This window comes from Lipophrys pholis (genome assembly GCF_963383615.2).
Source record: "Lipophrys pholis genome assembly, chromosome: 12".
NCBI lineage: Eukaryota > Metazoa > Chordata > Actinopteri > Blenniiformes > Blenniidae > Lipophrys > Lipophrys pholis.
Genome location: NC_137641.1, coordinates 7,045,293 through 7,062,427, shown reverse-complemented (window position 1 = coordinate 7,062,427; position 17,135 = coordinate 7,045,293). Strand labels below are relative to the sequence as shown.

The following is a 17,135-nucleotide window of genomic DNA, read 5'->3' as shown; positions in this document are numbered from 1 at the left end:
TCTCCCCTCTGTCTCGGCGTGTCCTCATTTACTGGGCTGCTTCATGCACATGCACCGACTCCTCTCGCTTTTTAAAATCTTCTGAGATGGTGTGATGGTGAATTAATCTATTTAAACAATGTAAAAAAAAAAAGCTTCTTTTTTTGCATGCAAACCTCGCACAGTGATGAGGAAAAAGAACGTGTACCGTAAACATATGAGGCTTAAAATGGTTGATTAAAGGCTTTCGACTCATAAAGTAAGGAGGACTTACAACACGGAGCAGAACAGAACCTCATGCATCTCAGCCTGCTACAAGTTAAAGGCAGACAAAACAAGCACATTTTGGCAAATACGGAACTACAAACCAGTGGAAACTGCTGACTTTGCGTTTTTTTCCCCTTTACATAACTGGATGCAGTGAGGTGTCCTGGTGTTGGACTTTCTCTTCCTCCATTGATTTTTCTTCAAATAAATGGATTAAGAAGGAAAATCCTACCTGGAAGATGTTGAGGATTTTTTTTTCTTTCTGCAATCAGCATCCTTTGTCTTCACACAAGTTTTACGCAAATAAACAAAGACAAATTATTGAAACTAAACAAAACACACAATCAGGACCCCCCAACATCTTTACATTTGAGATGGTGGAGAAAGTCCGAGGCTGCAGGATGAGCTGAAATGTGTGTATCACATGATGCATATAATCAATTTACACTGCATCACATAGGCCGGCTCGTCTATGCGGATGTTTGAATACTGCACTACGTTTGTTTCCACGAGTCAGTTAGGATGCGGGACGTGTGTGTGTGTGTGTGTGTGTGTGTGTGTGTGTGTGTGCGTGTGTGATTTGTTATTGGATTACCTGTTAGAAAAAAAGAAAGAACAGTGAGGGCTCTGGCAGTGGAGTCTGTATTTACACGTTTGCCATGGGCCCTGTGTGGAGACGTTAGTAAGCTTCCAGTGAATCATCCCAGAATAAACTCTGCACATCCAACATGGCCGCCAGCTCGAGGACGTGCTTCTGCAGGAGGTTACTCTCCACCGTGTCCTGTTTAGGGAGCTCAGGGTAGGACTCTGGGAAGCTCCGAGACTCCTGCAACACACACACACACACACACACACACACACACACACACACACACACACACACACACACACACACACACACACACACACACACACACACCACACACACACACACACACACACACACACACACACACACACACACACACACACACACACACACACACACACACACACACACACACACACACACACACACACACACACACACTTTTAAAAAAAAGGAGTGTGTTTACACTGCAGCAGCGGACACAGAGACAACTATGTAGTTAGTATGCCGGGCCACTGGAGGGCGCTGTTGCTTGATTTTGTAATGAAACTACACAGACGTGTGTGCAGAGAACAAAACACTATAAATGTGAAGAAAATGGAGAACCCGACATCCACATGGACTGATGATGCATCAGATGCTATCAGGGAGAGTCTCAACTATTAAACTACTGATATGAACGATAAAACTAGAATATGGACCGCGGGTCGTACCACTACGCTGCCGCCATGTTTGTTTACAACTGAATGAGCAGGAGAGAGGGGGAGATGTGCATGTGCAGTGGGAGGCTCTGTAGCCTCCATCAGACTCTGCAGGAGGGATTTGCACCGTGAAAGAATCTTTCCACCTTGGGAGCCGGATTAAAAACTTTGCGGATACAGTGGATCCACACACTGGTGTCGTGTAAACGGACCCCCCAAAAGTGAAGAAAGTTTTGCAGATACACTCGAATTCGTTGTCGTGTAAACGGGGCCTTAGTTTGTCTTTAACTACAAGAATCGGAGGTGCCCATTTACATTTGTGCCCGTGGGTGCCCAAATAATATTGTAGCTGGACACACACACACACACACACACACACACCTTTTCTTTTCCTCCAATGGAGGAACTGGGACTGAAAGTTTTATCAGAAAGATTAAACTGAGTGAGGCAGGAATCCTTGCCATTCATCACTGTAGCTCAGGGGTAGAACGAACACTTCCATGCAGAAGGCCGAGGTTCGAATCCCGGCTTATACAATAGATTTTTTAAAATATGTTAAGTTCATTCTAAAGACGTTTTTTTGGGGGGGTGCGCTATCCCCCAGTCTGTGCTCAACCTTTTCACAGGATCGGTGCCTATGACAAGGACCAATTCTTCAAGTCAAACTCAAGCTTACATCCTGAACAGCTGTCAGCCAATCACAGGGCTCGTTCAGTGAGAAGAACTGTTGTTGACATCATACAAGCACAGGCGGAACTTGCAAACTGCACACAGACAGGCCAGTTACTGTAAATGGATCAGTCCTGTTCTCTGCACATGGTTATGCCTGTGCTCCATCTGGAGACTGTGGTGTGAAGTAGGTCAGAGAGGCAGCCTGCAGATGCCTGAGCAGCTGGTGGAAGCATTCAGCTGTGTGTGTGTGTGTGTGTGTGTGTGTGTGTGTGTGTGTGTGTGTGTGTGTGTGTGTGTGTGTGTGTGTGTGTGTGTGTGTGTGTGTACTGGAGCGTGAACAAAGCTTTTAAGTGCCTGGTTACTGGGACCGACGCTGCTCTTGAGGATGCATTATTTCTGTCGTCCAAGCAAACGCATCAGCTCGCTCAGGAAGACGAGATTTACCCGAAAGAGTTTGTGCAGTCGCAGAGTAGCCGAGCAGAAGACGAAGCGGATCAGCAACAGTCGCAGAAACTCGTCGCCGAAAAACTGCAGGAAGGCTTGATCTGTGGGCGGAGCATCAGGAAATAACCACCACGTTTGTTTATGTCAACTTTATCCTCATTCTCAGAGTTTTTATGCATGAAAGAGACATCTTGCTATCTGAGAAACATTCCAGATGCAATCTGTGATGAAACCAGCACATGAAGTGTGTTTTCCCATCATGCCATGTTTCTTGTACTGTTTCAGATGAATTCACAATTATCAAAGAAACTAAAGGAAATTAAGATAAATTCCTATTCCTATAAAAACACTGCTTCTCTGCCATAAACATCATATTCTAACATGAAATACATGCTTGCAGCATTTCATAACACTAATCAGAATTAATGAGATTATAGCAACACATTACCGATGGTCCGTGATCGAGTTATCATCTGTCCAATGTCTCGGTAGACCTTGCGAAGAAACTCTTGAGCCCTTTCCCACAATCCCTTGCGCACAGTGTTTAAGCCACAAACAGAGGAGAAGGCGAGGAGCGGACTGTAGAGGAACAGAGTGAAGAGGCTCCCACGCTGGGACTGATCTACAGGCCGGAGGACAAACAGGACAGCGGGTCAAACAGCTCACACTGTTGAAATAACACGCTTAAAGGTTAAAACTGAGAAAAATGGCTGAAACAACTCAAATAGCCAACTAACATTGCTACAGAGGCTAAAACAGTGACAATTACTAAAACGGCCTGAAAGGCTGAAACAACCAAAAGTGCTCAATGTCTTAACATGGATGAAACTGCTCCAGTGGCTCAAACTAACAAAACATTATTATATCAGTGTGCATCACTATGTTCTCTACACTTTGAAAGTTGAACATGCGCTGCTGCTCCAGGTAAGATTCTGTGGTAGACAGTGGACTCCAAAGACTCTTTCAGCGATACGTTTACAGACATCCGTCCTGTGTAATCAAGACTCTCACATGTCAGAGAAACTCCTAAACTTCGGCCACTAATGGCCCATTTCTTTCCTTTTAAGGCTTTTTGTGTTTGCTAATGTTTGGCTTCTGTGTTTTAGTGAGGAGGGATCCGCCTCTTAGTAATAATGTGAATCTCTTATTGTGGATTGTTGCGTCACTTTGAATGAGTTGTGATGCTGGAGTTACACACCTTGAACGCTCTTGGGATATACAGTGGGCGATAGCAGGCACACCAGAGGCTGGCCGAACAGATTAGTGAAATTCTGTCAGGGCAAACAAAAAGCACAAAGGTCAACAAAACTCAAGAGATCTGTGACTCAACACTCCCAGGATGTGTTTGGTCAACACATCCACTGGTTTACAGTACGTTCACTGGATCTAAACAGTGTGGGCTCACGTTCAACTGATGTAACTTCAGATGAACTTAGTGAGGAATCAGTCGTGAGACTGACGGTTCAGCTAATGTCTCGCAGCCACATTACAACAATAAAGACATGTGAACATTATTAATGAAGGCTGAACATTGAAAAATGTTACGAGAGGAATGAAAGTGTTTTCCGTCCTTTGTTGATACAAGTTAAATAAACTAAAAAAGACCCCCAGAGTTGTTCGCTGTAACTCCCATTGGTTTGAATGTTTAGTGATACCTTGTGTATTTTAATTAACACAGGTTGAAGTCATATTAAGATATTTTTGTATTTAGAGGTTATTGTTCATCCTTCTTCGGGACATGTCTTTAAAAATAGTCCACTTTTCTGTATAACAGTGTGTAGAGCAGTATAGAGATTATTAGGGTCCGAGCACTCTAAAGGTTATTAATATTAGAGTCCGAGCACTGTTAATATTATTATTATTAGGGTCAGAGCACTGTAAAGGTTAATATTATTAGGGTACATTTCTGTGTACACCCAAGATTAAGGAAAATTAGGAGTTGATCAGACGTCAGTTTAGCTGGCAGTGAAAAAGAAAAATAACCTATCTCCATCCAGTATAAAATCTAATTAAATCTGAGAGATAACTTTGCAAGACTAAAACCCGATTGATACTCCATAAGAACAAGAAGAAAGTTCGGCACTCTGGGGTCTTGCCGAACAAAATTACATCATGTAACCTCGCTACTGTATGAGTCCCGCAGCTCGTTAACATGTCGGCGGGCGAGTTTAAGTGATGCACCTGAACGCATCACTCAAAGCTGTCAGCTCCTGAAGTTAAAACCAGACCAACATCGCGGCTCAGACAAAAAATCTCTCTTTTATGACTGAAACAGTTCAGAGAAATGTCTTTCTGAAAACATTGGAAGCGAGAAATAAGCTGTGCCGTTGAAAAGTTGAAAAGAAAAACGCCGCTTCGCAGATGTGTGCCTGCCGTGAGGGGGCGTGGCCTACGACTTCGAAATGCTGAAAAAGCATTTTCTTCGGCAGCTGGCTGACGTCACAACCTAACTTTTCTTCTTGTTCTTATGGGAGCATGCAGGGGCCTTTACTAGTTCAGCCTTGATAGCCCCTACTGTAGCTCTGACCGGGAAACAGTGAGGTTTAAAGTGGCCAATCAGAAAGGGGGGGGGGGGGGGGGGGTTATGAGGCCGTCTATGCAATGCCCATCCCCAAAGTGCCAAAACTCAACATCACCACGCGCAGAGATCACAGGTGTCACAGCGAGCGCACAAACAGGCACCGCATGCGCTCGTGTTTTTGGCACTAAATTGACGCCATATGAGTCCTGCAAGTGGTGAGGACCCGTTCAAGGCTACTTGCAGCTTTTATTTTGTATGTTACTTTTGCATTTCAAACCCTGAAGCCATTTTTTTTTGTTGAAATCACTGCAGAGGTTGGTTTTACTTGTTGTCGGGAAGGAGTGGAATCACTTGTGGGAACAGCACAGTAAAAAAAAATAAAAAATCTTGATAATGTCATTTCACAACATCAGTGTGTGCAGGATACTCCTGTGGTGTTCGTACCTTGTAGGCTGTGCTGTTTGAAGAATCCACAATGACAAAAAGTGGCTTCCGGGTAAAAGGGAACAAGTCCCCGGGATGAAGGCTAGGACATCAAAAACACACACACACACACACTTGTTATTAATAGTGTGTGAGCGGCAGTCAGACATCAGACTGAGTCACACACATGGAAATTGAGTTTGATTAGTCACAACAAGAAGACGTAAAACATCGATTTCCTTCTTGGATCATATCTAACAACTCGCTGCCCACTCTGCTGATGAGCATCATTTATTTCACACAGAGACAACAACTTTCTTTTCACATTTTTACACATGTATACACAATTATATCCACACTACATGTACACACGTACCCACATCCCCCACCACTGTAGTGTATATAAACCCACACATATCACACGTTGACACACACACACACAGAGATAGTGTCTCAAAATAAAAGCACAAAGCTTATTTAACCCACTGCTTCCTCTAGATCTCAACTTACTATATAATATGTTCCTGAATCCTCTACAGCAGGGGTGCTCACACTTTTTCAGCATGCGAGCTGCTTATATAATGACCAAGTCAAAAAGATCTACCTCCTTCAAAAATGCAGAACTTATATTTATTAATAAACATATTGAGAATTCTTTATACGTACAATGTATGTTGATGTCTCTTGCATAACCGCATGAGCCCATACTGCACAACACGACACAATTTTACAATGACTTGCACTGAATGGAATCAGCCAGGGACGCTTAGTCCGGACAGTAGCTGCTGACAGCCAGCCTCAAGCACCATCGTCAGTCATGGTGGAACGGTACTTTGACTTAATGATCTTCATGTGGGAAAAGGTTGACTCACATAAATAAGTGGAGCGGCATAATGCGGTCGAAGAGGAGGCACACTTCCTCATGTCGGGGTACCTTTCCTCTGTGAGTAAATTCCAGAACTGTCCAGGAGCTCTGGACTTCAGCTCAAGGTCGGCTCATAGTGTCAAAATCTCATCTTCCACTCCAGAAGGTGAAACGGTTTTGCAATTTGTGATGCGAGTGAATTAACCTCAGCATCTTCCCAAAAAGGAAAGCACATGAATGTAGCGACTGGCTCCAGCAAAGAAAAGTCTTGAAAGCGTTTGTCAAACTCTGACAGACGATTGTCAATCTGCTCTGTGTAGCGTCCACTGTCAGGTTGCACAGGCCTTCTCTTGCATCTCCAGCTCTGACGCCAGGTTCTGGAAGTCGGCCAAATCATGGTGCTCATGGTGTTCATGGAGATCATTGAGATGTTTGAAAGCGTTTGAAAGTTGTCTTTTCCTTGCAGCTCTAGGTTAAGGTCATTCAACATGTTTGTTAGATCGTTTGAAAATGCCAAGTCTAACAGCCACTGACCGTCATGTAGTTGCTTGTATTCTGCATGTCCAGCTACACGGAAAAACTCCTTAATCTCCGGACAGAACTCTCGAAATCTTTGCGGGAATTTCCCTCGACTAAGCCACCTCCCGTCAGTGTGCAGCAACAACTCGGAGTCAGTTTTCTCCAGATGCGCACGAATAATATTCTCTTCAAAGAGATCTGACGCGAATAGAACAAGCGGTCTTTGCTGCCACATCCATGATCTCCTTCATGTTGAGCATTTTAGCGCATAGCACTTGTTGATGGATTATGCAGTGGTAATTCAGGAAGTCCGGGAAAAGCATCGTCCTCCCTTCGCAATAAATCCATTCTATCGGCCAACCATTGCGGGTGCTCCAGCTGTGGTGATGGACACTGGGAGCTGGGTTTTCTCCTTAAAGTTTTTGAATGACTGAAATATGTCCTGTCCTGGCGTCTGTTCTTTCATGGGCAGCACTGGTATGAGCTCCTCTTCAGCAGTCATATCAGTAAACACCATCCGAATGAAAATGCACATCTGGGCTGTGTCACTCACGTCTGTAGACTCGTCCAACTGCAGTGACAAACACTGGCAATCTGCGATGTCCTTCCAAAGTTACTGGGTCTAATCCTCCGCCATGGCTTCAGTGCGCCCTGGAACTGTACTTCTTGACAGCTGGAGAGCTTTGTTTGAAGATAATATTCCTGCCTTGTTTTTAAAGACGAGTCAGCTTCTTCAACGAAGGCCTCTTTTACCATCTCTTCGTCTTGGAAGGACTTCTCGTCCTTAATGATGACGTGACTCACCCGGAACGATGCTTCGGTGACGGCTTTCGGATTTGAAGTTGGCTGGGAGAAAAATGACTGCTGTCCGGACAACTGGCCTTCACCTTTCACTTTCTCAGCTCGCTTTTGAGTCCTATGAGCAGTCCGATAAGGCCGCTCCACATTTCCCTTCTTCGGCATTGCGATAGTAGATTGGCAGACGAGGCAGACGCACTCCGAAAATTCACTTGGTGAAGAAAAAGTCCTCCTCCCAGTTCCGTATGAAAGTGATGGTTTTGTCTTCTTACTTGGTCCAGCTTCCCCACTTTTATTTTAGAATTTTAAGTTGAAGAGAATATACCGAGGGCTAACAATTGGAGGGAATTCACCGGTGTTTGCGCATGCGCAGTGACCTAAGTGTGAGATGTCATCTGACTGGCTGCACTGTATATCAGTGACGGGATGGATGATAGGCTGACGTCTGTTTTTTTTAATGCCATGTCATCTACCCACAATACCCTGGTGATCGATTGGTAGATTGCGATCGACGTAATGAGCACCTCTGCTCTACAGCCTGTTTACTGCCTACATTATTCATTCCATTATTTATTATAATAACACCCAACTTCGATTATTCTACACTTACAGGATACAGTATATACTAGACATACAGCATATGTATATATGACCTGTAGCATTCGTATGTAAACATTCATACACTGAAACAACACCAGTCACCCGGATCCCCCAATCACACCACAGAGTGTACGATGGCTGCAGAGTGTATCACAGACTAGTCTCATATCAACAGACCATATCGTCTCTGGATGTTCGGTGGTAGTGTCTCTAAAATACTGACTGAACGGACTGAACCAAGTCTCACCAGTGCATTTCTTTCTGGGCCTGATTCCTCTTCTGCACCGTCTCTCCGTTCATCACGTCTCGATTCGTGTTCGTGAGAACTCCTCCAAAATCGTACGGTCCTGCTGGAAAGGATGGGGAAGAGACGCCCCAGCGGTTCAGCAGACGAGGACGTAGACGGGGAACATCACTGATGCTTTATGTTTGAGTCACACATACTTTATTTTTGACATTGGGTGAGCCAGCAAAGACAGAACTTATAGCTTACTGATTGTATTATAGCAACATAACCTATCATAACCTGATGATTTATACCAGAAGAACATTGTTGGTCTGGCTACGTATTTGGTACTTTACCCTCATAATCTGTGTGTCCAGTGGGGAAGACTCCAGTTGCTGATAAGTAGACAAGCAGGACACTGTTGGCAGGTAATTCCTGAAAAGACACAAACACAATGAAAATAACCCAGATTCAAACACTCCTCAATTGCTAAATGTACTTCAAATGCACATGTTTGGTGTCAAACATATGGCCTGAGGGGCAAAATTTTAACTATTTTCCTTGTAAGTTGGAAGTTTTTCAGATTTTGTAAAAATTCTATTGAATTCTATTGTCATGCACTTGTTTTTAAACAAAGTGAAACCTGTGGAGCATCTTTATTCATAATACACTGAACAAAATATAAATGCAACACTTGTTTTTGCACCGATTTTTAATGAGATGAACTCAAAGGTTGACTACTTTTTCTATGTACACTAAAGGCTTATTTCTCTCAAATATTGTTTACAAATCTGTCTAAATCTGTGTTAGTGAGCCCTTCTCCTGATGCTGATTTGACAGCAGGATTATGGCACAGGTGTGTCTTAGTTTCTCCACAATAAAACAAAAAACAAAAACAACGGCTTTGCGTTCATATTTTTTGTTCAGTGTATATTGTGCTCTCATTTCACTGATCCAGCCCACTCCAGCTCAAATGGGAAATAGAGTAACATTTTCAAGTAAAGCTATATGTTTTCAATACTAAGCAATTTTTCACTAAAGGATTTGAGCTGCAATATTTTCAATTCAAGTCAGGACGGCTCTGACATGATGTTTCCTACAATGTCGCCAAAGGGAACGTTAACTCAGAAGCTGTGCAGAAATGTGTTGGACAGCATATAATGAACTTGCGCTGCCTTACATTGCTTTCTCCCAACTTTTGCACAATCACACATTATGCAAGAATTGATCATTAAGTGTGTGCATCCAAATCCCTGAATTAGCTTCACCTTCTTCAGAATGACAAGTAATCGACATCTGATACATTCTGACAACCTGGTATACCCGGGCATAAATAATGGAGTGACACTGGCTCACTGTGAGCGCTGACCTTAAAAGAAGCAGACAGGAAAGTAAAAAGCTGGCTGAAGGTGGGCTTGTACAGCAGGTACTTGTGGGGGTTTTCTCTCTTGGCCGGCTTTTCATTGGGCTCCTGCAGAGAAACATTGTGCACAGGTCACATTTCACTTCACCTACAGCAGCCTTCTGATTGTGTAGAACAATCAAAATCAGAGCCTGTGGGGAAAAAAAGCATCTCTCTCCAATTACAGGAAGCATCACAGGGCTGCGGCTGCAGGCCGGAGCGCTGAGGGACATTCTCAGGTCTGACAAACTGTCCGTCTTCTCGGAATATACAGGTGACTGCCACGTCCAGGAGAGTTTGGGGCTTTTATATAACCCCAACGTTACAGTTAGAAGGGGCACATGTTCCCCAAAGCTGAAACCCAGCAGGGTTGTTTTACTGGAGTCAGTTTCAGTCCACACACACAATTAACTCTAAGCCACAAGATCAAATATAAACTCACAAGATGAACTCTACTTGTGCCTCACATCAAGTCATCCTATTTGGTTGAAAGGCTGAATTACTATACTGTCACAAAAAAAAGATATTCTAATAAATGGCAGTGGGTAACCTGGGCAAGTTAGAGGCTTTTACATTGAAATGTAAACATCCCAAATCAAAACAAAACAAAAAAAAAACGTAAATAAGTACAAGTACTCAATATACAGGTCGCAACTGTGACAACAATATATTTTTGAGAAATTTTTTTGAACCTGTCAGCATTACAAATTACAATTAATTTAATTTCTATTAAATCCTTTTTAGAAAATGAACATTTTAGTGCAGTATTTGCTGCTTTTTTTGGCCATTCCCTCTCAGAAAATTTCCACCTCGTTTAGACTTCTGTCATTTAAAAATAGGCTTTAAATGCTTTGAACATTCGCATCTTTTGTTTAGTTGTCAAATTTCTTAAAGTCAACAGTACAGATTTCAAACTACAAGTCACACACTGAAACAAAGTTACTGCCCTAAGAGATCTTTGTTATGATGACCCAGTGGATTCCACGCAATTCTCTCTTTCACGGACATTAAACACAGGATTGTCAGACCTGCTGGCGTCTGAGACACTCACCAGCGTTCCCTGTTTGGACGTCTGTGTTGCCAAGTTCACTGGTTCTCTCTCCAGAGCCTGAAGCATCCGGAACATGTCTATAGTTAACTCGCTGAACTTCACCTAAAGAAACAGAAAAAAAATGAATTTAAAGCATTTCTGTTTGACACAGGACACAAAGACTGATTCATGCTGGTAAGTTACGACCTCCTGACCACTGTCAGATGACTTAAATACCACCGATTATCAATAATTGCATATTTTCTCCCCCAAAGATGATTAGAAGCAAACAATGGAGACATGTGAGGTTTTGAGACAGTTTGGATGAGAGCATCTCCAAATGTCTGCAGAAGTCATGTTGGGAGCGAAAGCTGATCAGGTCTAACAGAATAGCTGCTGGAGCTCAAACTGCTACTGAAGCTAATGCTCAGTCTTAGAAAGCAGTCAGAATAAACAGTGTAAACATTTAATGAGTAAGGGGGATAAAGCAGCGTTCACACAGTTTCAGGCAGGTGAACATATTGTTATGGCTGATCAGTGCCATACAGGAGATTGTTTAAAGGTTTGAAAGTTTTTAATTCATGGTGGAATAATGAGAATGTAATGATGGGAAATTTTATATATATTTGATGTGGATTTTTTTGTTTTCGTTTCTAACGGACAGAAGATGAAGCTTTGAAATTCAGAACTGAAGAACATGAGTTAAAAGCAGAATTAGTCACATCAAGAACAATGAGAACTGTTTCCACACTTTTTTGCATTTGGTAAATGCAGAAAACACATGTTCACGCGACAGGCATGAATGAGTTAAATACAGAAACGCTGAACCCTCAAATATTACTGAATAGATCATATCCTCAGTTCCAGCTTCAGCGTCCTACTCTAAATATGTGATGTAGTATTACAACATGAAATATCATCACAAGACAAGAAAGAAATTCTCCTTATGAACATATTCTAGATCAGTGATTGTCAATAGGAGGGTCATGGGCCTTTGTCTGGGCCAGAAAATAACCTTAATATTAGTGCTGCCTAAATTGATGCGTTAACATGGATTAATCCATCATCATGACAAATCTGATTAAAGATCTTAATGCAATTAACACATTTCCAGGGCAGAATGGCATGCAAAATGCTAAATGGCAGGTTGACCCTCTCGATGGCAAATTCCAGTCTAAAAATAAAAACTAGACATAACAGTCGACCGTCAAAGTATCATGCACATTCGGTGGGAAGGAGTTTTCTTTTCACCAAAGTTAATGCGAAGCCAACGTTAGTCGGGATTCCGCTGACCTTTCTCAGCTGCAGCAACATTGTCAATAAGAAGCGCTCAGCTCTCCTCTCGGACAATGTCAACAAGTTAGTTTGTCGCTGCTGAAAAAGGAGGAACATTACTGTGGATATATATGTTTGTTTTGAAAAAGAGAGAAGTTCTTTGTCAACATCAACTGTTGAAGGTGTTCAATAAACATTTTAAGTGCAGATATATTCCCTTCTTTCTTGAGTCTGTTTGCTCATGCAAAATGAAACGGGATTAATATAGATTAAAAATGCTATTTAATCATGATTATTGAAATTAATCCACAGCAACTCTGTGATTAATCTGATTAAAAAATCTCATTGTTTAACAGCACTAATGTCAATGTAGCGTCAACTGTTCAACTCACACTTCTAGTCAACATGAAATAACATTCATGTTAACCCTTCTAACCACCGATAACAAAATAATAAAATGTTGTTGTTGTTGTTTTTTCTACAAAGTTTTGCATAGTTTGTGTCCTCAATAAATGATTATGATGACTATCTCATTCATAATACCTACTTTTGGTCAGCAAACTGAACCAATGGCTTTTATTTTAAAGAAATTCAGTTTTACTCATGTATACGTATACATTTTGAACGTTTTTTTTTTTTTAAATGTTACTTTGATCCTTTAATAAATTTTTACATTATTAGCAGGGCATTAGAAGGGCTTGCATGGTCTAGGGACCTTAAGAGCTATGCTGTCCGGAGCACATGCTCCTGGTAGGGTCACCCAAGGCGGACAGGTCTGGAGTGAAGGCCCATATAAACACATCCATACCTCATCCAAGAAAAATGAACACAAAAGATTGTGTAACCTGCCCAGACGAGGGTCACCAGGACACCCCTCTGGAGCCAGGCCCAGGGATTCTGTTTGGCGGCGAGCCCCTGGTGACCGGCTAGCCCATGTGTCCCAGTCGGGCACAGCCTGAACAAGTGACGTGGGGAGGCTACATGGGCCCACCACAAGCGAAATCCAACATGGGGGAGTGGTGCATTGCTCACGGAGTGCAAGAGAGCGGGGAGCAACGTGGCATCGTAGGCCCCTTCAACAGAAACGGCCTCTTGGAACATGGAATGTCACCTCACTTGAGGTGAAGAAGCCAGAGCTGGTGCCGGAGGTTGAGAGGTACCGACTAGATATAGTCGGGCTCACTATCTCAATCCTCTGACCTCGAATGAGGAGATCCTCCGGAGGTGGAAGGAACACTTTGAGGATCTCCTGAACCCGGGGGACATGCCTCCGTTACAGGAGGCCGGGTCTGAGGCTTCTGGTGTGGCACCATCCATTTCCTTGGTAGAGGTCACCAGGGTGGTTAAAAAACTCCTTGGTGGTCTGATGGAAAAATTATTATATGCAATTATATGCTACTGAAGGATTATGTTCTTCTCTGTAACCTGCTGAAATGTTTAGATTTTTGTCTGTGTTTCTCCAGCCTTATAACCCTATCTATGGTCAGCAGACATGTTTTCCTTTTGCTTTAGTTCAGCAGCCACCAAGACGGTGGGAGCGAGAAAGGTTTCTCACCCACAGGTGTAGGAACAGCATGAAGGCTCTCACCCCCGTGTTTTCAACCTCTCCGCCCTGGTGTAATCCGTATACACACCCCCTCCTCTCCCCATCCCTTAAAAGGTTAACTCGAAGATTGCACGTGGCACATGGCCGAGCAGATTGACTGGAGATGTTTGCATTGTGTATGTGTTTGTTGAAGCTTCAATAAACATTCCTGACAGAAGAACTCTGTTTCACAATTTTATACTATGAGCAGCAATAGAAGAAATCCACAACAAGATTGGTGTCAGAAGTGGGATGCGAATTTGCCCACCGAACCGGGACCGGATGGAGAAAGGCCACTGATTTCTGTGTAGACGAAATCTCCTCATACCTGTGAGACTTTGACGGAAGGAGGACCCTCCGGGACCGGAGCCTCGGTTGTCAGTTCCGCATCCTGCACGAAAGGACCCATTGACGTCTTCCACTAAACAAAATTGACTGGGTAAGGCTGCCATTTTTTTCCTTGGAATAATATAACCGAGTTTTTCACTGACTTAAAATGCCATACCAGACTAAATAGAATTCAAAGGTCACAAGTGTCGAAGAGTCCAGTGCTACAGACAATTCTGTAGACTTACAGTTTTGGCCAAAAAAGACAATTCTATAAAAATATAGTTTAAGTCTTTTTAACAGGTTCCAGTGCATGGGCGTATGCACTGAAGACTGATAAAAGGCCCGGCGTGGTAATCAGTAGAGAGAAGAAGAGATTCCAATGCATTGAAGACTGATAAAAATAATCTGGCGTGGTTATTTTTTAGGAAAATCAGTAAAAGAAGAATACCAATACTCCGGCGAGTTTATTGAAGAAACAAAGAACCGGACGTGGTCAAGAAATGGGAAATGAAAATGGAAAGCCCTCTGGAGGGGACAAAGATGTAGACTGGGACTCTCAGATAGTGACAGATATGATAAAGAAATAAAGAGGCACACTGGTTGACACGCCTCTACAGGATCGCATGGACCATGGGTACAGTACTATTCGAGTAGCAGACCAGGGTGTTGGTCCCCATGTTCAAAAAGAGGGACCGGAGAGTGTGTGCCAATTATCGGAGCATCACACTCAGCTTCCCTGGGAAAGTCTATGCGGGGTTCTAGAAAGGAGACGCCGACCGATTGTTGACATCTCTGGATGTTGTCCTTCACATGAGGGCCTCCAGCGTTCACTGGAACTGTTTGCGGCTGAGTGTGAAGCGGTTTGGGATGTAAATCAGCACCTCCAAATCTGAGTCCATGGTCCTCTCACGGAAAAAGATGGCATGCCCTCTCCAGGTAGGGGGTGAACCTTCCCCAGGTGGAAGAGTTTAAGTATCTTGCAGTCTTATTCACAAGTGATGGGAGGAGGGATCGTGAGGTCGGCCACAGGTTCAGACAGGCGGCGGCAATAATGCAGTCACTGTAGTGGGCCGTTGTGGTGAAGAGGAGCTGAACTATAAAGCAAAGCTCTCTGTTTACCAGTCGGTCTACATCTCCACCCTCACCTACGGTCATGAACTTTGGGTCATGACAGAAAGAATGAGATCGCGGGTACAAGCAGCCAAAATGAGTTTTCACCACAGGGTGGTGGGCATCACTCTTCGTGATAGAGTGAAGAGCTCAACCTTTCAGAAGAGACTCAAAGTCGAGCTGCTGCTCCTCCACATTGAGAGGAGCCAGTTGAGGTGGTTCAGGCATCTGATTAGGACGCCCCCTGGTCGCCTCCCTTTAGAGGTCTACCAGGCACGTTCAACTGGGAGGAGGTCCCGAGGTCGGCCCAGGACTCACTGGGGTGATTATATCTCTGGTTTGGCCTGGGAGTGACTTGGGCTCCCCCCAGGAGAGCTGGAGGAAGTTGCTGGGGACAGAGATCGCTGGGCGTCCTTGCTCTCTATACGTCACCACGACCCCATATGGACTAAGCAGGAAACACTATGGATGCACAATCGAAGCCAACAGAATTTAGACCAAATGATGAAGGGAAGAAGAAAATGAAGAAAAAATAGAACATAGCTTTCTTTTGTTTGGAAACATCATTTCAGCTTTGATCTGTGTGCATGTGTTAAACTGATTAATTAGTGGGTTAGAACCTGGTTGTTACAGTTTCCGATGATTAGTGCGTCAGCGAGGACGAGCTGTCCAACCACCATGCCTTGTTCCAGCGGGGGGACGCCGCCCTCCTGCAGACGGTTGCTGGTGACCACCATGGAGTTGTTGTCGTTCAGAACGACCATTGGATCCGCCTGCGAAACACACGCATGCACATATGCACATATGCACACGCACACACGGAAAGGGGCAGCGGTTACACCTTTGATCTAAAAATAAAAAACGTTTTTGCCCTTCCACCCCAACCTTTTGAACAATAAAAAAGTAAACTGCAATAAACTGGTTGCAATAAAATATACTACAGCCTTTTTTTAACCACCTTTACAGTGTAACTATTCACCGTGGAGCAGTATTCTTTGCTGTCAGTGTAATTTGAAGCACCTTAATAGTGTGATTATGTTCAGTGTTAACAGGATTTTCTTTGGGCAATGCTTCATCTTCTACTTTGTGTTTACCTGGAGTCCAGTCAAACACCTGTTCATTATGCTCACAGTGTCCAAGCATTCATTATTTCATTCACTCATACTCATTCAGCGTCATTTCATGAGACTTGGGGCGCTTTTTAAATCGCCCCGGCTCGGTGATTGGCTTAAAGTCAGCATTCTAAAATGCTTTGAAAGATGGATTGATGTGTTGTTTGAAAATATACCTGATATACCTTTTGTTTTTCCTAAACTCCCAAAACACATTCATTTTCTAAAAGGGACTAATTAAGCATCTGCTTGCATTTGTTTACAAGTATGTTAGTAAAAGAGTCGTCTTAATAAGTGCTTTGTATTCAGTAGCTGTTTAAAGGAACTCAAATTTTTTTGATCTCTGGGGGCCTCTCTCAATCTAAAAAATGCAAGATTGTTGTAATGTGGTTTATAAACACACTGTATTTAAATGAAGTTAACATGGACTGAAATTAAATAATGATGAGGAGCCCCACCTAAGAAGTTTACCACCAGCTCCCACTAGTCAATATGTATGTTGATTCAACACTGTGCAGCTCTAACATCAGTTAAAATGTCACAAGTAGGTCACAAGAATTGTGAATAAAGTAATGGTGGGATAAATTAGGGGCAAGAGAAAGAGCATTGTCAAGAACAAATTGAAGCATAAAGACATGAACATCATCTGCAGTGCTTGTATTTATCATCAATCATATCAAAACTCAA

General features: G+C 43.1%; 1 protein-coding gene across 2 annotated transcripts in view; it reads right to left on the bottom strand.

The window, feature by feature from the left end:
* Window positions 1-508: 508 nt before the first annotated feature.
* Window positions 509-17,135, bottom strand: part of scai (suppressor of cancer cell invasion) — a 34,442-nt gene continuing 17,815 nt past the window's right edge. Inside the window, exons 8-18 of one of the 2 annotated variants that reach the window (XM_080477383.1) lie at window positions 15,957-16,109; window positions 14,225-14,317; window positions 11,058-11,159; window positions 9,974-10,075; window positions 8,961-9,039; window positions 8,626-8,725; window positions 5,618-5,699; window positions 3,851-3,923; window positions 3,101-3,274; window positions 2,653-2,753; window positions 509-1,072 (exon numbers count right to left, since the gene is read on the bottom strand). In XM_080477383.1, the coding sequence (XP_080333509.1) occupies window positions 926-1,072; window positions 2,653-2,753; window positions 3,101-3,274; window positions 3,851-3,923; window positions 5,618-5,699; window positions 8,626-8,725; window positions 8,961-9,039; window positions 9,974-10,075; window positions 11,058-11,159; window positions 14,225-14,317; window positions 15,957-16,109 (1,206 nt within the window). In that variant the 3' untranslated portion in view covers window positions 509-925. The remainder of the gene's footprint in view (window positions 1,073-2,652; window positions 2,754-3,100; window positions 3,275-3,850; window positions 3,924-5,617; window positions 5,700-8,625; window positions 8,726-8,960; window positions 9,040-9,973; window positions 10,076-11,057; window positions 11,160-14,224; window positions 14,318-15,956; window positions 16,110-17,135) is intronic. The other variant, XM_080477384.1, reaches the window with a different exon arrangement.